Here is a 23545-nt window from a genome sequence, read left to right on the forward strand (position 1 = left end):
GTTGAGACCGGGTTAAATCACCATAATGCCTTTCCCCCCAGAAGAAGGGATCACTTTCAAGGACTCAGTGCAGGGAACTCCCGAGGACATGGAGCCAGAGCAGCACCCCTTTCCCTCAGGGCTCCCTGCCTGTAACTCAGGAGTCTTTGGGAAAGGAAGGTAGTAAAGATGTTCTTCATCTTCCAGCCTTTCACCCTCCAACCCCAGGCACCTTTACAAGCATTTGCACTTGCAGGATCTGAGGTGTGCTGGGGTCACTTTTGGGGTTGTTATGATTGAGCCTGAGCTCTTAGAGGCGTTCTGGGTGGGAGTTCTGAGGTGGCAAAGGAGGTGTTGCCGGGAGATGGCTGCAGGGCTCACAGGGCTCTGGGTGCTTATATAAAGGACCCGCACCTGGATTCTCCTTGCCATGTGGGCCCGTCCAGAAGGTAGCACCTGCCCTTCATCCTAGACAGAGGAGGTGTTGACTTCTGACTTCAGTTGTCCGAGATCAATGCAGGTCCTGCCCTGCCTCTTCCCCACGGAGCTTCTGGATCATAGAGGATGAACCCTCACCAGCAGTGAATAGGCTGCCCCGAACTTGGCTATGATGGTCCTAAAGCTTTCCCAGCTCCCTCCCCTAAAGAGGGCTTCCATTGTGGCTCAGCTGGTAAAGAATCCACCTGCAAAACAGGAGACCTGGGTTCAATCCCTGGGTTGGGAAGATATGCTGGAGAAGGGAAAGGCTACCCACTCCAGTATTCTGGCCTGGAGAATTCCATGGACTGTATAGTCCATGGGGTCGCAAAGAGTTGGACATGACTGAGCGACTTTTCTTTTCACTTTCCCCTAAGAACATGTAAGTTGCGCATGGGAAAGAGCACATGTGGGTGGAGCCTGCTGACTCAGGGCAAGGGGCTGTCCTTTTGAAACGGGGCTGAGCAGCCCTGCAGTAGAGGGGAGAGGAGCCAATGGACCAGCCTCCAGCTCCCCCTACCCTGCAACCCTCTCACAGGGCCATAACCTATACCACTGTCTAGGAAAAAACAAAACGGACCTAGAGGAAGCAAAACATTGCAGCCACCCCAGGTTGGAGCTCCGTGGTTCTCCAGGTGTGGTCCCCAGACCAGCAGTATCAGTATCACCTGAAAGCTTGTTAAACATGCACACTCTCAGGTCCCACTCAGACCTGGATCAGAAGCTCTGGGGGTGGGACCAGCCTCCGTGCTGACCCGGCCCTCAGGTGACTGATGCAGGCTGGTGTGTGAGAACCCTTCTGTCCAAGAGGAAGAAGTCTTGTAACCTGGCTTTTTGCTGAAGGTCTTCAGAGAACCCTACTGTCTTTGTGTTCACTGGGAGAGGGGCATCACCCTCTGACTTGGGTGAGGGCTCTCTTTCTTGGGTCCATGGGGTCGGAAGCTCCGGCTACTGGTCTGGCTTCCTTGCATCTACATTTGCAACCTTGAGGGTGACTTAAAGCCCACTTCCTTCATGTCTGCTAACTGTGTCTGTAACATTGGAGTCCTCAGGTTCACATGTGGCTTCTTTTCCATCTCAAGAGACCCGTCTCAGAAACAAGAGCTGTTGTCTGGCAGCCTCTTGCTCTGGAACCCCCACTGGCTGGCCACGGCAGCCCCCTCCCCTCGGCTCTTCTGCTTTTCCAACAGATGTTTCTCTTCACATTTGGTCCTAAGAAGTTGATCCATTAAAAAAAAAAACTGCAAAAGCAAACCTGGCTCATTGCAAATTATACTGAAATGGACTGGAAAGATAGATGCTGCAGTCTCCCACAGCCCTACCCTCCTCAGACCCTCCATCACCCCCCCCAGACCCCTCCTATCCCAGTGAGCCAAAGTCCTTGCTGTCTTGATTTGAAATTCTCTGTGTGACTCTGCCTCTTGGGTTTGTTTAATTAGAAATAGGCTGGGAAGTGCTTCCTATGTACTGGCATGTTAATTGCTTATCACAGAAAAGGAAGGGGTGACAGTGTGTGGTGATGGAAATTTCCACTGTCGCCATCTCCAGACTCTTCTCCATTTTTCTCTCCCTCTCACTCCATGTCTCCTCTTCTTTCCTCTCCTGTCAGCCTCTCCTGCGCACCATCCCCAGATCTCCTGCTCAGTTACAGGGCTCTCTGGGGAGCAGTCCGGAGGTGCCTGCACGTCAGACTCCAAACCTGCGGGGCAAACTGCGCCTCTAGCTCCAAGCTCCCCCAGCTCCCTCATCCCCCCAGCCCTCCTGTCACCCTCAGGCTCCAAAGGGATTCAGAACTGAGAGTTCTGTAGTCACACTCAGTATTTGAATGATCACTTCTCTTTTGTTCCCTTCCTCTCCCCTTATTGTTGTTATTCTTATTTATTTTTATTTTTTACAAAACAGGAGCAAAACTGAGTTGAGGGGAAGTGACACGTTTCTCCACGAAGGTACAAAATTGCCTACAGAAAGTCACTGTCAGTGCGAGCCGGCTGCCGGGCAGAGCCGTTCCTGGGCATCCCTCTTCCACGCGTCCTTCCAATCCAGCGAGGCCGGGGCAGGGCCACGTGGGGAGCAGTTCTCCCCAAGGTGGGGAGGAGAGGCCTTCAGCCCTTGCCCAGGGTGGGGGAAAGAGCAAGCAACTGAGACTGCACAGATACAAAGAGGAGGGGGTGCCTCCTGTGGGCTGGGGCCCTGGGGACGCAGGCAGGGGACATCCAGGCAGAGGCCCAGGGCTCTCCGGGCACAAAGCCAACTGGGGAGGCAGGCGGCTCTAGCCAGAGTCCTTCCTGCTCCTTGGAGCTGCTCCTCAGAATGGCAGCAGAGGCGCCCCCAGAAGGTGAGGGCGGCTCCTGGAGGCTGCGGGGCACCCCCTGGGGCTGGAAGCTGGTTGTCTCGGTTCAGCTGCCAGGCCTCAAGCACGTGGGTCCAGGTCAATTTCCTGGCGGGGTGTCTGGCCCAGATTGCTTCCCTCTTGGTGAAAAGTAGTCCGAGTTATTTCTCTACTGCCGAGAACAGGCTGAGCTTCAGGAATTCTGTGACGGTGGCGGGGACCGAGTCTCCCCTTCGGAGGACCTGGGCCACTTCCTCCCTGGATTCCAGTGCAGGACGAGGGGTGCCGAGACCACCCGGGCAGAAGGGGCGCTCCAGCCCCAGAAAGCCCAGACTGGGAGCAGGGGCCGCCCACCCACGCTCTGCCTGGGCTGGCCGGCGCCAAGCTGGGCTGCCAGCCCGGCTGCCAGCAGGAGGACGGCGAGAGCCAGGATGGCTATGAGCCCGGGCCGGTCCCCTAAGCCTCTGCGGCAAGGGGCGGCCTCTGTAGTCCTGGCCCACACACAGGCCAACTGGGTGTGGGCATCCGCGAAGGCCACCTGCAGGCAGGCCCAGTACTCCGTGGCCTGAAGGAGGCGCGTGATGTTGTAGCTGTGGGTGCCCCGTGGCAGGCGGGCCAGCGCGGTGGCCCTGTGGCCCCGGAGGGTGGAGGCGCTGGCCCAGGTGAGGTTGGTGGAGACTGTGTTGGGTGGGGAGACCCAAGACAGCAGGATGTGGTAGGGGTGGGTCTCCTGAACCCGGAGCTCCAGCCCCCACGCCTCGTCTCTGCCGCGTTGCAGCGGGGCCCGGCCGACAACCACACTAACCGTCTTCGTGTCGGCCCCAACCAGGTTCTGGGCCACACAGGTGTACAGCCCTGCTTCTTGCGCTGTCACCCTCCGCAGCTCCAGCGTCCCCTCAGGGTACACCCGGTACTTGCGGCCCGCCCAGGCGGCCGTCAGCCTAACCCCAGCGGGAGTCACCCAGTAGATCTCGGGCTCGGGCTCCGCCAGCGCCCGGCAGTGCAGCAGCAGGCTGTCTCCGCTGGCCACCTGGAGGCGCGGGGGGAAGCTGCGGGGGGAGATGAGGGGCAGGCAGTGGTCCGTCATCTCCCGGAAGGCCACCTCCCGCACTGGGAGGCGCTGAAGGTCCGGGGGCTCGGCACACAGCGTGGACTGGGGCTCGATGAAGCGGACGCGGGTGCTGGTGGCGTTAGCCCAGCGGATGACACAGTCGCAGCGGATGGGGTTGCCATGGAGACCCACCTCCTGCAGGTTGGGCAGGGACTCCACGGTCTGCTGGTGCAAGGCACTGAGAGCATTGTTGTTGAGCATGAGGGTCTCCATCTGGGGCAGGTGGCGGAAGGCTCGGGGGTGGATGAACGAGAGCCGAGGGTTGTTGGTGATGTCCAGCTTGGTCAGCTCGGGGAGGTTGACCAGGGCAAATTTGTCGATGGAGACCAGTTCCTCCATGTTGTTCAGCCCCAGCTCCTTGAGGTGCAACATGTTGGCAAAGTCCCCGGGCCCCACCCGCTGGAGTGGGTTCTTGTTCAGGTCTAGGAACTTGAGCCCCGGCACCTGCTCCAGCGCCCGCCGGGGCACACGGGCCAGCTGGTTGTCGTAGAAGGAGAGGCTCTCGAGGCTTTGCAGCCCCTCCAGGGCATAGTCAGAGATCTCCCGCAGGTTCATGCCCGCGAGCACCAGGCTGCGCAGGTTGGCCAGGGGCCGGAAGTTCATGTCCAGGATGGCATCCACCTTGTTGCCGCCAATCATGAGGATCTCCAGGCTGGGCAGCATCTCGAACCAGCGGTTGTCAACGGCCCGCAGCAGGTTGGAGTTGAGATGTAGCCGTAGGAGGTTGCTGAGCCCTGCGAAGGCCCTGGGGGCGATGCGGTAGAGCTGGTTGTGGTTGAGATAGAGCTCCTGCAGGCTGGCCAGCCCCGCGAAGCTGTGGTCCTCCAGCCGGGTCAGCTGGTTCTCCTCCAGGTGCAGGCTCAGCAGCTGGGGCAGGGCACGGAGATCACAGTCTCGGGGGTCTGAAAAGCTGTTCTGGGACAGGTCCAGCTCCGTGAGATTGGCCAGGTAGCCCAGTTCACTCTGGTCCACGCGGACGATGCTGTTGCTCTGCAGAAGCAGGGTCTGTGTGCCTGCGGGCAGCGCTGGGGGGACCGCCGTCAGGAATAGGTCATTGCAGTCCACGGTGGTGGCCTCGCGATAGGACGATCGGGGGGTATACCAGGGCCGGATCTGGCAGGCACACCCAGGGGGGCAGGGCACGTGCCAAGGTACCACGGGCACTGTGGCAGTGGCACCAGCCACCCACGCTAGCAAAAGGGGGGCCACGAGGAGCCTCATGGTGGAGCTGCAGGGCAGGGGACCATCCACAAGAAGAGTCTGGAGTCCCAGTGCTCTTGGCGGCTCGCAGGCTGAAGGTCAGCAGCCCGGCCAGGACCCAGGGAACCACCCCCCCAGGGCAGTCATTCTATGCGGGGACGGGAAGGCACCATTTCCTGCCCTCCTGGGAACAGCGCTCCATCCTGGTGCCGGGTCTGCTCACTCGTCACCATGCCCCGTCAGGGCAGCCTGGAAGGAGAGGACGCAGAGTTAAGGAGGGTTCAAAGGATCCGAATCTACCCCCTCCTCCCGCGTCTCCCGCATTAGACTCAAGAGGCCAAAGGACAAGATGAGCCAGGGCTCCTGCGCTCCATCCTACAGCCCTTCAGCTTTGTTGTCCTTTTCTCCCATCTGCTGGGGGAGGGACTGGGAGTCCTCAGGGAAGCAGCAAGAGATTGAGCCTTGGACGCTCCCGGGATAACTCGGGGAAGGTGTGTGCGTGTGGAGGAGAGGGAGTGGCTGGAATTGCTGTCATCTTCAGAGCCCTTCTGAGCCCAGAGAGACGAGAAATAGACTCTCCGGCCTGCCTCTCTTCTCTCCTCCCTCTCTCCTCAGCTCACTGAGTAAATGGGAAATAAAGTGAGTTTTCAGACATCTCTCTGCACAGTGTGGGTAGAAGGTCGCAGAACCAAATGTGGCTTCTCAATTCCAGGGTAAGCTCCTAAGACTTTGAAAGTTGAAAGGCAGTGGGCCCCAACCCTGTGCCCAGACCGGCTGGGGCAGTGGGGTGGTCGTCTGGGGTCTGCTTAGGCTCTCCTGGGATGGAGGTCGGCTTTGTTTTTTGCCAACTTTCCTACCTGGAGGTAGGGGCTTTCCCTTCCCCAGCACCCTGGCCAAGTTGCTAGGAGGAGGAGGTGGGTTTAAGCCTGGGTCTGAGCTCTTCAGTCCTGCAGGTAAGACCTTAGGTGATCTGGCCTCTGCCCATTCTCCTAGCTTTGGCCACTGTACTGACTCACTGCAGCCAATATTCTGGGCCAAAGTTACCCTCGACATTCACCTTCTCATGGTCTCCCAGACAACTTCCACTTGTTCTTGAAAACTCAACCTAAGGCCAGTCACCTCCTACAGAAAGCTGCTTCTCACCCTCTGCACCCTTGGAAGGCTAAGGGCCTGGCTCCTGCTCTCCCACTGCCCTCTGCTTTCTTCTGTCACAGACCTGATCACACCATGTGGAAATGTCTCTCCAGCTGGGAACCTGTGTCATTCATCATCATGCTTACATCCCAGGGCAGGGGCCCAGGGAGGGTTTATCATATAAATCAGTCTCTGTGGTTCCAGGGCTCCTTTCCCCAGGAGGCTGGGTCCTTACTCCTACTCCCATTTAGAATCTCAGCGACTGCTGTCCTTCGCAGGCATGGACAATCCAGTCTAGATTCTCTGGAACCCAGGGCCCGGCTGCATCACCCTTGATGCAAGTCCAGCCTTGGCCTAGAACCAATATGGGGAACTAGAGGACACCTCCAAGCCTCATCTGACTCCCAAGTGAAGGTCTGCCTAGGTAGTTTTCCAGCTGCAGGCGTCAGGGGAGCACACGGTTACTAAACACCTGCAGTTTGCCAGGACCCAAGGCTGTGCGTGTCTTATTTCACTTAACCATCATAAAGATTCTATAAGATATGCATTAATACTTCCAGTTTCCAGATGAAGAAACTGAGGTTCAGAGATGGTTGAAGAGTTTGGCTCAAGCCACACAGCTGGCAAGTGGCAAGAGCCAGGAATCCAGAGGGTGTGCCTTTTACACTGTCCTTCTCTGCCCCACATCTGGCCCGACCCAATCCTGGGCACCCTGAGCTGCCCTGGCCGCTGCAGCAGCAGGCTGGGTGCCCATTTGTGTCCCCTGAGGAGATGACTACTTGCCAGGGAGCTATGAGAAGCTGGGAGCTGTGTCTCCCATCACCTTCCAGGCAGGTGCCTCTCAGTCGGCCAGAGGCGCTCTTTGGCTTCCTCCTCCCACTTCCAGGATGCTGGGGCTGGGAGGGGAGCAATTGGAGGCCTCCTCTGAGCAGGGGAGCGGCATGCCTGTTTACATTCGACTACTTCCCACCTTCCTCTGCAGCTATTTCTGAAGGTGGGAAAAACAACATGACTTAAAATGCACAGAGGTTTTGCGTGGGGGGTGTGTGTACACTGACACATAAAACTCAGGGCAAACAAACACACATGTACAAAAGCATGCACACCTCCATCCACGTGCAGAGGGGAGCCGGGGGACCTCAGCCGCCCAGGCCGGTGAGTGGCGGTCGGGACGAGGGGTGAGGACTCTGTCAGCCGCCCAGGCCGGTGAGTGGAGGTCAGGAGGAGGGGTGAGGACTCTGCAGTGTGCTGTGTGGTGCAGAGGAAGCAGGGCTGTCCCTGTCGTGGGGCTAAGACTGTGGTCCTGCCTCACGGGCACACCAGAGGCCTCTGCTTCTTGCCCAGGCCTGACAGCAAACAGATCTTACTGTTACTTACCACTTCCTACCAGAGCACTTAGGGAAAAGCTGTTGACTATTCTGAGCATCTGTTCCTTAGTGTAGAATGAGCTCGTCATTAGGATTGAAGGAGCTGGGTGTGGTGCACACAGAGCTCAGGAAGTCTTAGTTGTCCGCATCCCCCAGGATGGGGAGGCACCCCAGCTCCAGGACTTCTCAGAGGGGAGAGAAGTTGGATCCTAGGACTTAACCAGTCCCTATGAAGCTTGCCCACTGTGGGCCTAGTGTCATCCCCAGGTGGGGTGGGGAGCTGGGGGCAGAACCAAATGCCACACCTTTAAGAGTGCCACTCTGGCAGGACCAAAAATGTAAAATGATTAGGAGAGCCCAAGACAGCTCGTGAGGGAAGAGAAGGCTGCAGTGGGTGGAGAGGGCCCTGAGGCCCTGACTGAGTCCCAGGCTCCTCTCCAGCGCCTCTGTCCCGGCGCCTCTTTCTGCTGATGCACAATGGTGTGAAGGGCATGGAGAAGCCATTTAAAAGCTCATTTAAAATGTTCAGAGACATGCCTTTCCCTCTACCCCAGGCTCACCCACCTCCTTGCCCCTGTGGCTGGGCTGGGGTGAGAGCCGGCATCTAGAGAGGGGCAGTGGCTGGATGCCTCACGTTCACATGCACCTCTGGCCCCGATGCTTGGCAAAGGCCTAGACAAGTCCTCCCCACCGCTGCTGAGCTTCCAGGATAGAACTCAGAGCTGCCCACTCACCTGCCATCACCACTTAAGGCTGTCTTGCACATGGCCCACTCATGCAGGCTTGATTAGCAGTTTCTGCAGGAGCTGCAGAGAAAGCTAATTGTCTTTTATCTATAATCTCCCCGGGTGAGCAAGAGTTCAGATTATCATGTGTATGCTTTCCCCGAGAGCTGGATTTCGGGCTCTTGGTGGCAGGGGCCGTGTCGTGCGTGTTTTTGTGTCCCCGTGGTGCCAAGTGTAGGACTGGCAGAGGATACTGGTGAGTGGATACAAAGAGTGAAGTATGTAATGCTCCTATCAATCCTGTGTGCAGGCAGAGAAGGAAGAGATTATTTAGTCTCTGCAGCAGGAGCAACTGAGGCACCTAGAGGTTAAGTGACATGTCGGAGGGTACATGGCTTCTGACGTGGTGGGGTCAGAATTCAAACCCAGGTCTCTGACTCCATAGCCTGCCTCCCCGGCCCACGGCTCACTGCCTGGCAGACCGATGCTGGCCGGCCTGGTGGCCCAGCAAGCCTGCCTCAGTGGCCAGGCCCTCAGGGACGACCTGACCCTCTACCTCTCCTCCCCAACAGCGACCTGAGGGGGCCCTCGGGCACCATGCCTTGATTCCTATCTACAGGGACTCCCCTGGGGACACACAGAGAAGCCCCTGCTCCTCTGTGTGGTGGCACAGACCTCAGTCTGCCTCTGGACTGGGGGCTGGGGGCTGCTGTGTGCAGACCTCTGCAGCCTTGGCCTTCAGTGAGGGGGACATGGCGGGTCTAGCCCAAGAGAAGAGAGGAGCAAAGCTTCTTTTGGAAAAGCTGGCTCTGTGAGCTCTGACGGACCCCCTCTTCCAGGCAGCTGCTCTGGAGCTAGCAGAAAGTATGGAATGGACTCCAGACACTTCCCACTGAACCACGATCCTTGGCAAAGCACCGAATGAAGAATTCTGGAGAAGCTGGTGTCAGGGGCAGAGCGGCCCTTCTCCCGTTTCTCTGGCCCAGCACAGCTGGGGGCTCCTGCCAGCAGACAGCGATGCTCCTCCAGACGGCCGTGGGTGCAGAGTGGATCTATCCCCCTCCCCTCCTTGCAGCCCAGCCCCCCTGGGCTGGGAGCCCTCAGGAGGGAGGAGCAGCAGGCAATGATCGATGGCCTGGCCTTCACTGCAGCTTCAGTGCCAGGGCCCCCTGAGCTGCAGAGACAGATGGGCAGCATAATTGAGTGTAGCGTTGATAAACTCCGGCCTCCTCACTGGCAGATAAGCTCTGGGTGGGGGGACACGAGGGGCGGGGGGCGGGCAGCGCTCCATCTGTACACCTGGCCCCTGAGAGCTCCTCCTGGGAGGGGAGCATGGCCCTCGCGCCCGCCTCCCATTTAATCACAGACAACCAGGACCTCAGGGCTGCAGGAGACCTCAGCGTTTATCTAGTCTTCCAGAGTCTGAATTCCATAAATAACTTATGCAAAGGAGGAGTGGTGAAGCAGAAGGAAGCCGGCCTCTGCGATCAGTTTTGAGTTTGGCTCTGCCGCTCACTGTGTGACCTTGGGCAAAGTCAGCGCCCCGGGCCAGGAGGTGAGGATGAGACCCTCTCACAGAGCTGCTGTGAGGACCCCGGATCGAGGTCTAGGACGTGCCTGTTCGTGGCCCTCACAGCCCCCTTCCCCATTGCCCCTCCCCCCACCTTAGCTCCTACTTCTCAACTCTTACCTTTTGTAGTTAACTTTTCCTTTCTCTTATTCAGGTATAATAAGAGAGCACATAAATGGCACAAATCCCAAGTGTGCAGCTTGATGAATTTCTACATTAGTAGATACCAATATAACCACCCCTTGAACAAGAAACAAATACTTCCAAGCCCTCCTGAGGTTCCTGTGCGACGTTTCCCAGTCAATGTCCAGCTCCCACCTGGAGTAGCCATTGTCCCCCTGTTTCTGTCACCATCAGTCAACTTCATCTTTTAAGCACAGAATTCCCCTTCCTTCCCCATCACAACTCGAAACCACGGCTCTGGAAATATTGAGTCAGGCTCTAGGGAACTCCAGAACCTCAGACTTGAAATTCACTTAATTCATCCTCCTGCTTCACAGTGACTATAGCTTCTCAGGGTCTCATTCTTAATAAGTGATCTCCAAGAAGGGAGATGCCTCTATTTCTCTTTCTTGATCTACAGTCCTACATCTTAGGGTCCCCCCTCGGGTTGGAACCCTATGACCTGAACCCGTGAGTGCTATGCTGCCTCGAGGCAAAGGCAGGAGGTCATCCTGGCCCCACACACCCCTGGCAGCTCTTCCCCAAAGCCCTGCTGGGCCTTGGCCTCCTCCTGGGGCAGCACTGCTGGCCGCTTTCTGCTGCCAGGTCTATAGATATTCTGATGACAGAGTCTGCGGCAGCAGGCAAGGGGACAAGCGGGGGAGTGGTCAGAGAAGAGAGGCCCAGACCAGACTCCTTCTCACTGCCCCGGGCCCCTGCACCTACCCATTTCAGAGGCTCCTCGCACTTGATGGGCCCCAAGCCCAACATCTCCCAGCAAACCTGCTCAGGCAGCACCAGCACCCACCAGTCTCCAAGACTGGAAATCGCCACCGTGACCCTCTCCCGCCTCACACTGCCCTCCGCAGCGCGCATGCTTACGATCCCTCCTCATCGCTTGTCTTGACTCTTACGATAGCCTCTTTTGGTGTCTCCTTCTCAGCCCTGAGTGACCCTCTTGTTCCCAAACACCTCATGCTCCCCCCAGACTAGACCTGCTATTTCCTTCCCTTCCTCAGGCCTCGCACTCAACCAGCAAAACCTCTCCCCAACTTCAACTGTCAAACTCCTCTCCAGTCATTAAAAACCCATCCCAAATGCCACCTCCTTGTGACATGTTCCCAGAGTCCCTCCGAGAAAGGTGGTCATGCCCACTGCAGCCCCTGGAACCCGGAACAAACCTCCACTGTAACAGCATCTGTCTTACTGCCATTCAGTGAGCCTGTTTCCTCAACCAGGATGCAAGTTCCTGGAGGAAGGAATGGTTTGGTACTGATTTTTATCTTCTCAGAACCTAGGGCAGTGCAGAGGGTGGGAGGTGTTTACAACCATGAACTATGAGCAGCAACCCATTAGTGGGTCATGAAAACAGTTTAAAGTGGATAACAATGTGCATTAAAAAATGAAATAGACAATAGAACGTGTGGTATGTAGCTAGAGGAAGCAATGTTTTAAGAAACGTTTTTCTTTCTGTTTTATACACACACACACTTGTACACAGTCAGATATGACGCAAAATCATGCATTTTTGCCCTTGAGTCGCAGCTATAAAAGCTTGGAAATGATGAGTCTGCAGGGCCTCTCTGACTGAGGTGAGTCCCTTCAACTCTTGTTGACGCCGCAGGAAGGATGATATAAATCAGTGTCAGAGGGAAGATACACTCCTGAGTGCTTTGCATATGCCAGATTTCTATTTGTTGGCCCTTTACATACCTTATCCTATCCTTGCAACATCCCTGTAAATGGGTACTTTTTAGAAGAGAAACTTCAACTCAGTGGAGCCCAGGGATCAGACCTAGGTCCCACAGCTCGGATGTGGATGGGCCTGAGTGGGAACCCGGCTGTGCCTCACACACCAGCCCTTTCTGCTTCCATGATTCTGGTACCAGAAGCTGTTCCAAGAGTGGAAGATGTTGGGGAGACTGGAGGAGATCAGGGATAAAAATGGGGGGCATCTCTTGGGGAAAGGATGAGGTCTTCCCATCCACCTTTGCCCTCTCTTCCACTTTGCAGTGAGAGGAGTCACTGTTCCAGTAAAAACCTTTTCCTGGCTTGGGAGGGAAGGTCTCTGGACTGGCTTTGGACTCTCGGGGGCCTTAGATTAGGTCAGCCATTCAAAAGAGGGCTTTGGAGTCAGTCTGTACCTGAATCCTGGTGACCTTGAGTATCCCTACTCAGGCTGCTCCTCGGTAGCTGGGGAGAGACCTCCCTCATGGGGGAAATCTGAAAGAGGTGATGCCTGCCAAGCGCCCGGCATTCAGTGGAGCCCTCTTCCACTTCCATCTCCCTGGGTTTGTCTGGGGCACAGTCTCCAGCTTCCAGGCCGCCCCCACACCAGGCCCGCCCCAGACAGCTTGCCCGTGGATGTGTGCCTCCTAGTTTGGGCAGCCCTTCCCAGGAGCTCTTCCATCTCAGGCTGACACTCCTTCTTGGTGGAGCTGCCCTCTCTTGGGTCAACTCTAAGCACTCCCTGCGGCTTCCAATCAGGGTTCTGTTTCTAGTCTTCAGGACTCTAGAAGGCTCTGGAACTCAGTCCACTTATAGATCACCAATGTCTGACACTCTCACCCAACAAACAGTTCACTCTCCTTGGCTTAGGTGAGCAGCGCCTCCATTTGCCCAGGTGCTCCTTGGAAGGGTCGAGAGGGCCCTTCCTAGCAGCGCTGCAAGTGTCCCAGTGTGACTGCAGCCCACAGACCGTCTGCACTGGCCACCAGCCCAAGGGGCAGCCAAGGCCAAGCGCCGACCTTCAGCCTCTCCCGCTCCCTCCCTGTAATTGCCCCTGCCCTTCCTAGAAGCAGCCGGGGGTGCTGGGCAGCATTTCAGCAGCCCTTAAGACGCAGTGGGTCCCTGGGAGCCAGGTGCAGGCGGAAGGAGGGGGAGGCTTCAGAGAACGGCAAGCAATGCGCCTTCCTGCTCCGCTGCTTCTGCACATGCAGGGGCCTTGCCCAGAAGTCCCTGTCGCCGCTCGTGTACCCTGGGAATTCTCTGCGGCCTCTCTCACACTGTCCTTCTCTCAAGTCTTCCATTACCACCCCCGCCCCCAGCTAATTAATCCCTTGCTCTTTTTCTCATCGAGGAACCCACATCCAGTATGATGCTCAGCTCCTGTGTCAGACTGTGAGCCCCTCGAGGGCAACTCTGTGACCCCTGTGCCCAGAACTAAGGGGGAGAGAAGCACCAAGGTGAGCACAGTGGGGGTGCGCTGGGAGGGGTGCCTGGGGGGCGGGCTCGGGGCTGAGGAGAAAGACGCGGAGCCAATGGGGAACAGACCAGTTACAGAAGGAGAAAGGCCAAAGCTCTTCTAACGGAAAAAGAAAACGAAATCAGAATGAAAATTGATGAGGCGGAGAGAAAAGGAGACTCGTTTCATCAGCAGGTTTGCCAGATGAAGCTCCGAGATAAATGGCGCGTCGGAAGGAGCCTCGGCCCCGGTGGGGCTCACCGCCTCCCCTCTCTGTCAGCTGTCTCGGGCAGGCCTGCGAGACAGATGGCTGCAGCCGAGCCCTGCGGAGGGCCCCCCGCAACCGACCGCAGTGAGCACGGCCTGTCCGCGTGGCCTCCTCCAGGCCCGCCCTGCCCAGCCTGGGCCTGCCCCTTCCTGGGGCCCTCCCCGTCCCCTGCTTCCGCCCTCAGTCAGCACCCCCTCGTCCTGCCCCGACTGGAGCCTTTGTCAGAGGCCCGTGTGACCTGGGCCCGCATCTAGCTTCTCTGCAGTCAGGGCGGGAGCAGAGGTCACGGGAAGTGGCAGAGGGCGCGGGGCGGGACAGGACTGGGTTTGCCCCTGGCCTTACTGGCCTGGGGATGTGTCCGGGCCCCTCACCTGTGACCTGGGGGCTGGGCCACAGAGCGCTTCTAAAGCTGAGGTCCCTGGACCGGCACCATCGGCATCACCTGGAAATTTGTTAGCTGTGCAGATTCTCCAGCCCACCGCAGACCTCCAGGATCGGAGGGTGGGGCCTAGTTATCTGTGCTTGAGCAAACCCTCCAGGTGCCTCCGATGGGCTCCATGTTGGAGAACTGCTGGGCTGGATAATCTCTAAAGCGCCCCCCAGCTGAGCCTAGACTTCTGTAAACAAGAACAATGCCAGATAGGAATGCTTAATTAAAACTCCGCATATGATGAGCTTCATATCATTATGCTGATAGGTCAGGGTTGAGTATTCCAGACGCCTCGCACCTCTGGCCACAAGGAAACTCTCTACCCGATGGGCATTAATAGAGTCGCGACTGTATGCTGGCACTATGGGTGGCTAGGGGTACAAGGTCACGGGGAGGGCAGGTGTGATCACAGATTTAAAAAATCCCCACTCTACTAAAGCATGATAAGAGCTGTCACAGAAGTACCTACCAAGGGCAACATGGACACGGTCCAGAGGAGAACACACAATTCTGCCTCATGAGGGACACTGGGCAAAAATTCAGAGGAAATTTCCAGAAGTCATTCAATCATGCACAAAAAATGGGTAGATCTGAAGGTATGAAATGTACCAATAAAGTTGTTTTTGTTTCTTTAAAAAACAAACCTCCCAGGGAAGTGTTGTCTAAATCAACAGGTCAACAGATGCACAGATGATGAAAGATGTTCTTTACATACTGGGGACACCAGAAACAAAGGTCCCGGGACAAAAATGATGAAGAGAACTTCAAGAACTGAGTGGTCCCCCTTAGTTTCCAAGAGTGCAGGTGGTGTGAAGAGACGGAACAGCAGGCTGGAGCCAGAAGGCACATGTTTCGCAGACAGAGGGCATGGAAGGCAGCGCCTCCTGTAGCCATCAATAACAATACCCTTTATGACCGTTTGCACCTCGCAGTTTAAATTCTTCCACCTCCACGATCCTGTGTGAGTCTCACAATAGGCTGGCAAGGTCATAGATGTCATCACTCCCATTTTAATGGAAAGGATATTAAGTGACTTGCCCAGGATCATATAGCAAGCAAGTGAAAGCCACGGCTTTTAGCTAAAAGACACTGTGTGCTTCCAAATCCAGATTTATTATCCCAGAGGGACAGCAATGTTAATAATGGTAGCCATTGACTGAGGACTCTCTCAGCCAGCCTTAGGCTGGGCTCTGACATGAGTGCTCACACTCAGTGCTCAAAACCACAGGAAGATAAGGGGATTACTAGCCCCATTTCACAGATGTGAGAGGATATGTCCCTCACCCAAGAACATCCAGCTGGTAAAACTAGGAGTCAAACAAGGTCTGGCGGCTGCCAATGCCCTCGCTCTAAACCCTGACCCCACAGCACCCTCCTCCAGCTGCCCCTGCCCAGCTCTCTTCAGGCCTGGAAAGGAATGGGAAGTTTCCAGCTGATCAAATTCCCCCAAGCGTGGGCCAGCCCAAGAGAAAGACACTGGCCCCTGGCCTAAGCTGAATAGCCCTTCTGGGAGAGGAAGGCCCTATCCAACCTGGCAGGGGCTTCTTGCCTCCAAGCCCATCAATGCCTTCTGAGCCCCACAGACCTGCTGGGGGACCACTGGCTTCTAGGGCCCAGGGCCTGGTGGAGGGAAACGCTTCCATCCCATGATCAATATCAGGCATAATTCAGTGACTGCAGCAAGTACAAAGGAGTGTAGGTTAAATCAATATTTAGAAGCTTCGAAATGAAACTAATTAAGAGCAAGCCTTAATGATTTTTACTGTCTGGGAATAAAAAAGGCAAAAAAGCCTGCCTCTATTTCACGATTCCACCTTAGTAGCCTGTAATCGTTTGGGAAGAGCGGAAGGTGAAAAGCGATCCGAGCCAGCCCCACTTTCTTCATTGGAGGAGAGGGGAGTGCCTCGTCCTTGGCAGAGGAAGCCACGGAGGAGAAAATGGGTGGGATGCAGCACAGGATGCAAACAGCATTGCAGAAGTCCACTGGACCCTTACGGATTGAACTGCGTCCCCCACAAAAGATGCAACGAAGACCTACTCCTAGAGCCTGTGCATATGACCTTAATTTGGAAACAAGGTCTTTGCAGAGGTAATCAAGTAAAGATGAGATTAGGTTGCTGCTGCTGCTGCTGCTAAGTCACTTCAGTCGTGTCCGACTCTGTGCCACCCCATAGATGGTAGCCCATCAGGCTCCCCCGTCCATGGGATTCTCCAAGCAAGAACACTGGAGTGGGTTGCCATTTCCTTCTCCAATGCATGAAAGTGGAAAGTGAAAGTGAAGTCGCTCAGTCATGTCCGGCTCTTAGCGACCCCATGGACTGCAGCTTAGCAGGCTCCTCTGTCAATGGGATTTTCCAGGCAAGAGTACTGGAGTGGGGTGCCATTGCCTTCTCCGATTATTAGTTTAGAGTGGGCCTTAATCCAATACTGGTGTCCTTGTAAGAAGAGGTGAACTTGGACACAGACACGGAGACACAGGGAGAATGCAATGAGGTGATGAAGAACGCAAATGAAGCGCTGCAGCTCTGAGCAGCCAAAGACAGCACCAGGGGCTGGGGGGGAACCTCCCCTCCAGGCTGCAGAAAGACTACGCCCTGCCGCCCGGCCAACATATCGATTTCAGGTTTCCAGCCTCCAGAACCCGAGGCGATTCAGTTACTGTTGGTTAAGCCATCCAGTCTACTTTGTAGTACTTTGATATGGCAGCCCCAGCAAACTTACGCTGGGATCCTAGGTTCTGGCTGTCACTCTACCACTTACTAACTGTACAAGCTTGGCAAAATGCTTAATCTCCATGAGCCTCAGTCTTCACTTCCGAGAAATGGGGATAAGACTAGTGCCTTCTGTCGTTTGTCCAGAGATCTGGTTTAGATCTAATGAAAACATGAGTGTGAAATATGCTATGGGCTGTGATATACCATCTAGGCTTAACTGCTAGTGGAAAAAATCTGGGAATAACTCAGGAGCTGTCTGTCAAATGGGCAGGAAGGTCCTTGCCAGCTCACAAGGCTGGTTTAAAAATCAAATCAGATCACAGGTGTGAGGTGTCTTTGCCTCATTAGCAACATTATATACATGAAAGGGATTCTTAGTGTTGTTCTCAACAGGGATTCTATTTGTTGCCCACTCGGCCCTAGTTTTCTTATCTGTAAAATGAAAGGGTTGGACAACATTAAGATATTTTTTCTAAATCAATTCCTTATACATATATATGTTGATATATATTTGATATATACGTATATATTTAAAGTGGGGGCTTCCGTGGTGGCTCAGAGGTTAAAGCATCTGCCCGCAATGCGGGAGACCTGGGTTCAATCTCTGGGTCAGGAAGATCCCCTGGAGAAGGAAATGGCAACCCACTCCAGTATTCTTGCCTGGAGAATCCCATGGACAGAGAAGCCTGGTGGGCTATAGTCCACGGGGTCACAAAGAGTCGGATACGACTGAGCGACTTCACTTTCACTTTCTTTCAAGATATTTTCCTAAATCAATTCCTTATACATATATATGTTGATATATATTTGATATATGTGTATATATTTAAAATAGTACACCTTAGCATCCTAACTTCGTTCTCATCCCAGCAGCCCAGGAGAATGCAGAGGGGGGCCAGCCAAGTGCTGTGGTGAGGGATGGGAGTGCTGGGCTTTGCACCCTTTTGCCCCCTATTGCCTCAGGGAGGAAGCCGAGCCCTTTTCCTCTGTCCTCACTCAAGCTTACCAGGCATGAAACGAACAGGAAACCACGCAGGCAGCAAATAAAATCTCTATCGATCATGAGATGGCTGGCATCCCAGGTCCAGCTGCTCAGAGCTGGTCAACTTAAATAAATTTTCCTAATGATCCACTCGCACTTAACGCTAGAGCTGCGTCTTGTTAAAGCACAATGAAACGGGGCGGCTGACCGCGGGGCTGCTGCTCTGTCAGGGCCTCGTCCAGGGCTCCAGGGGTGCAGCTCTCAGGTGACCTCTCAGCATTTTGGAAGGAGCTGCACTTTGCAGCAGTGGGATTCTCAAATGGGGTACCAACCTTCCTGCCATACGACGACCAATATTCTTCCCAGACGGGCATCAGTGTGGTGAGTGAGCATCTGTTTGCACGCCCTCACAGGAAGGGGAACATTCGCAGCAGCACATGACAGTCGCCACCACGCGGCAGCCACCTGGGGTTGACACCACGCTGGTGGTCACCCCACCTGCAGCACACCGTCTCCATCAGCATCACCCCGTTCTCGCCCTCAGCTGTGACCCCAGGACCCCTCACTCACTGTCTTCACCACGCATCACTGTGAACACCTTTCACTAGCATCATCATCCCTGCACCCGCTGCCTCGATCCCGGTCATCGTAAGTACCCTGATCATCCTAAGATTCGTTCGGGTTCACCTCTGTGACTTGTACACCATCTGAAAGAGATACGGATTTTGCCATTGGGAAATACAGATGAAGAGACCCTGTAAGGCTAACATGAGCATGAGTGGATTCACATGTACACCCTAAAAGCAGCATGAATGTGGACATGTGATGCATACACAGTACCGGGGGAAGGGAAGTGGGGCTGGGAGTGTAAACGGGGACAGGCAACCAGAGCTTCGCATTTTCCTTGGGGGAATAAAAATGATCACTCTTTGCCTCCTGTTATCTCTGTTTTTCAAGTCCGGCTGCACCAGAGATTCATATGAGGATCTTTTAAAATATACTCATATCTGCATCTCACTCCAGACCAATTAAACCAATCTCTGGGGGTGCAATGCAGGCATGGAATGAAAACTCCCCAGAATTTATTTGCATGTAAATTTTACATAAAAAACAAATCTGTAAAATAAAGTTGAACTCCATGGTTGTTGAAGCATTTAGGGAAAATGTACTAATACCAGCAATTTACTTTAAAATGCAGGAAATAAGATGGATTGATGGATGGGAGGAGATGTGATAAAGCAAGTGTCATCCAAGGTTAATGGTAGAATCTAGGTAGTGGGTATATGACTGCTGACTGTTAAATTCTGTCAACTTTGCTGTGATACAATATTTAAAATTTTTCATAATAAAGTAGAGGGGGAAATACCCAACTGGTTTTGCTGAGAAGCACTGCACCTAATGGAAAATTCCATAAGCAAGTGAGTGTCTCTTTCCTCCACCCTCCATGTGTGAAAAAACATCCTACCCTTTTCTCATCAGACTCACGGACTCTCTACCAGTGTTTCCCAGCCCTCCCTGGGTCTCAGCACACACAGACAAGGGTATTTGGGTGGGCACCAGGGGAGATGGAGCAGCTGCCCACGGGAGCGGGCGGCTGGGGAGATATCGGCTGCCCAGGCCTCAAGGGGCTGCCCAAGTGCCAGGGCGGGGCCCAGGACCACTGCCACGCAGGCAGGCCAGCTCTGTTCTGCTCAGTGTCCCCAGGTCTCCCCTTTCTAAAGCCTCGGCTAGCGTTCTTGGCAGGGATTAAAACCTCTCCCAGGAACACCAGGGTATACTGTAGTGTGTGTGAGTGTGGGGGGGCAGACACTGTGGGCAGGGCCAGGCCTGTGGTGTGTGTGTGGGTGACTGTGTGTGTCTGGTGTGTGTGTGTGTCTGTGGTGTGTGTGTCTGATGTGTGTGTGTGTGCCTGCTGTGTGTGTATGTGGTGTGTGTTTGTGTGTGTGGTGTGTGTGTGCCTGGTGTGTGTGTGTGTCTGCTGTGTGTGTATGTGGTGTGTGTGTGTGCGTCTGGTGTGTGTGTATGTGGTGTGTGTGTCTGGTGTGTGTATGTGGTGTATGTGTCTGTGTGTCTGTTTGTGTGTGTGGTGTGTGTGTGTCTGTGTGTCTGGTGTGTGTGTGCGTCTAGTGTTGTGTGTCTGGTGTGTGTGTGTGTCTGGTGTGTGTGTGTGTCTGGTGTGTGTGTATGTGGCATGTCTGGTGTGTGTGTGTGGTGTGGTGGACGCTGCGGGCAGGGCCATGCCCCCGCCTCATCTGTATGCTCCTCCAGGCCGGCTGGCCCTGCCGGGAGAGCGCCATGGCAACACCACGCTCTTTAAACACAGGAGTCTGTGCTGCCATCGCAAAGCAGCATTAGGCAATTTAATTAAGGAGCTGGCGGCAGACAAACTTTGTGAGTTAAAGGCATTTTATTAAATCCCATTGTATTATGCAGCTCGGTTCCCCCAGGAGCTGCAGAGCTGGGGGAGGACAGAGAATTTGCTGGTGTTTCTTTCCTCTTCTTTGCTTTTTTCTGGCCCCCCTTCTGCTTCATGAATGCATTCACTGAGCGTAGGGGCCCCCGGCCGTGACTGTCCGTTCCCCCGGGCCCGAGCACCAGGCCCCGGCAGAGAGCCTGCCGGCTGCAGTCTGGGCTACAGGGCCAGGCCTCCAACCTCAGTCTCGAGATCATACAACTAGGAAGGGGCAAGAACCAGTGGTCTTAACAACCCCATTTGATATATTTATAAACTTATATATATGCATGGGGGCTTCCCCAATGGCTCAGTGGGTAAAGAATCCACCTGCAATGAAGGAGATGTGGGTTCGATTCCTGGAGAAGGGCATGGCAACCCACTCCAGTATTCTTGCCTGGAGAATCCCGTGTACAAAGGAGCCTGGAGGGCTACAGTCCAAAGGGTTGCAAAGAGTTGGACACGACTGTGTGATTACAGACACACACATACGCAAGCATATGCATATGCATGTGAGTATATATGTATGTGCAGTATATATAATTATTACAGTTATATATAAATAATGTTTTTCGGATATAATTCATGTGCCACAATTCACAATCACATTATATTTGAGAGGTAAATTTAGTGGCTGGATTTGCCACCAAGTTCAAGGATGTTTTATTATTACCAAGAGGAAGCTCCTCTTGGAAGGGCATCCAGCTGTCTGAGCAAACAGAGCCGCAGCCTGGCCACGGGCTCCCTGGGAGTCGGTGGGCCCCGCGTCCTCCCAGCCTCCACCTCTTTCCTCACCACTGCCCTCTCTCCTTGCCCCCTCCCACCTTGCAGGTCATCCATCATTCCTCTCTCTGCCCCCACCAGCTCCTGATGCTGCCATCTGGTTGGGGGTCTCCTCTGCCTCCACACCCTTGCCCCCACCTGGCAGAGACTGGGTGCAGCTGCAGGCCAGGTCAGCCCTTGGAGAAGTCCCCAGAGGGGTGGCCATGTGTGTGCAGCCCAGGGGTGATGGAGCTGGCTGCAGTGGGAGGCCCAGGTCCACTCTGCCCCCATGGAAATCTCCCGAAGAAACAGCAGCTCCACCACTCATCAACTAGGGGACCCCCCTCCCTGAACCCCAGATCACTTGTAAAATGAGATAAGAACATCTTCTCTGAGTTTTAGCAGGTACAATTTAATGAACACTTACTCTGTCCTGGGCCTCTCCTAAAGTTTCTCTATTCTCTAACCCATGTGAACAGCCCTCTGAGAGTGGCAGGTATATGCACTGCAGGGGAAACGGGGGCTCAGAGAAGTGAAGCCACCGCCCAGGCCCCACAGCTGGCATGTGCAGAAGCCACGACACACGTCCAGCCCGTGACGCTGGGCCCTGACTCCTCACCACACCACGTGCCAGGCCGCGAGGGAGCCCACTTGTGGATGGTGGAGGTGTTCACAGTGCTCCTCGACCGAAACCTCCAGAACAACAGAAGCAAGGGTCTTCTCCCCAACTCCCACACAGTTCTGCTGTGGCCTGGCCAGCTTTCTCCCACTGACACAAGAAGAAGTGCTCCAGGGGCTGTGCCCCCTCCCTTCTGCTGGAGCAGCTCAGGCTGCACACATGTGAGGGTGCGTGTGTGTCTGTGTGTGTGCATATGCGTGAGGGAGAGGCGCAGAGCCGGCCAGGTGAACCAGCTCGGAGGGGAGCAGATACAGAGCCTATTTTATTTTTTTTTACCACTTCTTGCTCTCCTGGGCTCAAGGCCTGAGTGCTGCCAGCTCATTTTCCCAGGGAATTAACAAGGGAACATTCTTCTCTGTAATAATGATAAAAATAATAATAATTAACACAGCTGTGACTTATATTTCTCCAGCGTCTCTCTCCCCAGATCTCAAAACTCTGGGCAAATAGCAAACCTGCTGGCTTTCCAGTCATAGTCGCGAGCCTGGGAAGCCTCAGGCCCTGCCAGATTTCCTGTCTGCTCCAGCTGGGCAGCAAGGCAGGTGCACAGGAGACTGTTCCAGAAGCTGCCCCCTCAGGTTACTAGCGGAGCTGGGAAATGACCCCTGGTGCCCTGCCTTCTCACTCCTTCCCATTCTGGGCTCACCCTGTGCCCAGGAGGTGAGCAGGTGAGGAAGGAAGTGGGGTGTCAGCTGTCTTTGCCCAACTTTGAAAGGTGACCCCCTCTCCGGGCTCCTGACACAGGGGCGCTGCCTTCGGGAGGACGACCCCCGCTCCTCCAGCCAATGGAGCCACGGCCGGCGGGTCTGCTCCCTGCAGAGAAAGGCTGATGGCTTTTTCTGGTCCCAGCCAGGAGTCATTACACACCAAATGCCTAGTTTAAACAAGTGATTAGGCAGCTCTATTACAAGCACACGTGCTTCCCGCCAGGGAGGGACAGGAACGTCCAGAGGTGGCCGAGGGGGAGGAGCAGGTCCTCAGAGCCTTGCGGCAACAGCTGTCTCCTCCAGAGCAGTCTTCAGGGAATTCAGGGCAAGGAGAGTTCCCGAGGTCCTGAGAGCCGGCATCCTGACAGACTTTTAGCCACAGAGCCCACTCCCAACTGCCCAGGCAGCCCACCCAGCCCTCACAGACGTGAAGGCCTTGGCAATTTAAATACAGAGAAGCCAGAACTCTCAAGCAGTCTGTGGCTTCGCCTCCCCAAAGACACACTTGAAAAGCAATTACTGGATTTGAGCAACACTTCCTTTGCTTCCTCTAGGAGCCATAGGACGAGGAAAGGGTCAGAAGGGTAAACACAGACAGCAACTCTGTTTATCATAAACACGTCCCCCGTATCTCCAGAGAGAAAGCCTGCTTAATCTCGAGTTCACAGCTGGACTGAAGAGCCTGGCAAATACCTGAAATCGTGTGTGTGCACGTGAGTGTGGGCATATGGGTATGTTTCTCCTTGAGTGGTATCTATGGCCCCAAATGTTAAGGACCACTGCTCTATTCCTGGGTCAGTTCTGAAGAGGATGGACTGGCCCCTTTCCATAAAATTCTCTTCGTCCTTCAGAAACCAGCAGTGGATTTTGAGGCCTGGATCCCACCAGCTTGAAGAAGGGGTCTAGGACAACTCTGGGGACACAGCAGAACCACCATGACAGGGACACTTTGCCCAGGCAATGCTGTGGCCGCCTCCGATCGAGCGGCGGGGATGAAGTGCCTTCCTTGTCACCTTTTCCCCGCGGTGACAGCTCCGTATCTGCTGTTCTCTGTCACCCCAGTGACAGCCTTCTAATGACAACGGCAGCATCAAAGTCACATAAATCCCTCCAGAACCCCGGGGGCTAGATGAAGAACAGGCTCAGGAAGCTGGGACCAAACGCTTTACACAGCAGCATGGAGAGAACACAGCCTTCAGAATAGGAAAGATTTGAGCTCAAATCCTACTTCTGCTTCTTCCTAGCTGTGTGACCTTGAACAAATTACTTATCCTCTCTGACTGTCAATTCCTACATCTGTAAAATGGGAATAA

At 54.8% G+C, this 23545-nt stretch overlaps 1 protein-coding gene across 4 annotated transcripts in view; it reads right to left on the bottom strand.

Moving 5' to 3' along the window:
* Window positions 1–2315: 2315 nt before the first annotated feature.
* LRRN2 (leucine rich repeat neuronal 2) overlaps window positions 2316–23545 on the bottom strand; it is a 61254-nt gene continuing 40024 nt past the window's right edge. For all 4 annotated transcript variants that reach the window (XM_070767778.1, XM_070767777.1, XM_070767780.1 and 1 more), the window contains one exon: window positions 2316–5345. In XM_070767778.1, coding sequence (XP_070623879.1) covers window positions 2979–5117 — 2139 coding nt within the window. In that variant the 5' untranslated portion in view covers window positions 5118–5345 and the 3' untranslated portion in view covers window positions 2316–2978. The remainder of the gene's footprint in view (window positions 5346–23545) is intronic.

The sequence above is a fragment of the Bos indicus genome, chromosome 16, assembly GCF_029378745.1.
Source record: "Bos indicus isolate NIAB-ARS_2022 breed Sahiwal x Tharparkar chromosome 16, NIAB-ARS_B.indTharparkar_mat_pri_1.0, whole genome shotgun sequence".
Taxonomy (NCBI): domain Eukaryota; kingdom Metazoa; phylum Chordata; class Mammalia; order Artiodactyla; family Bovidae; genus Bos; species Bos indicus.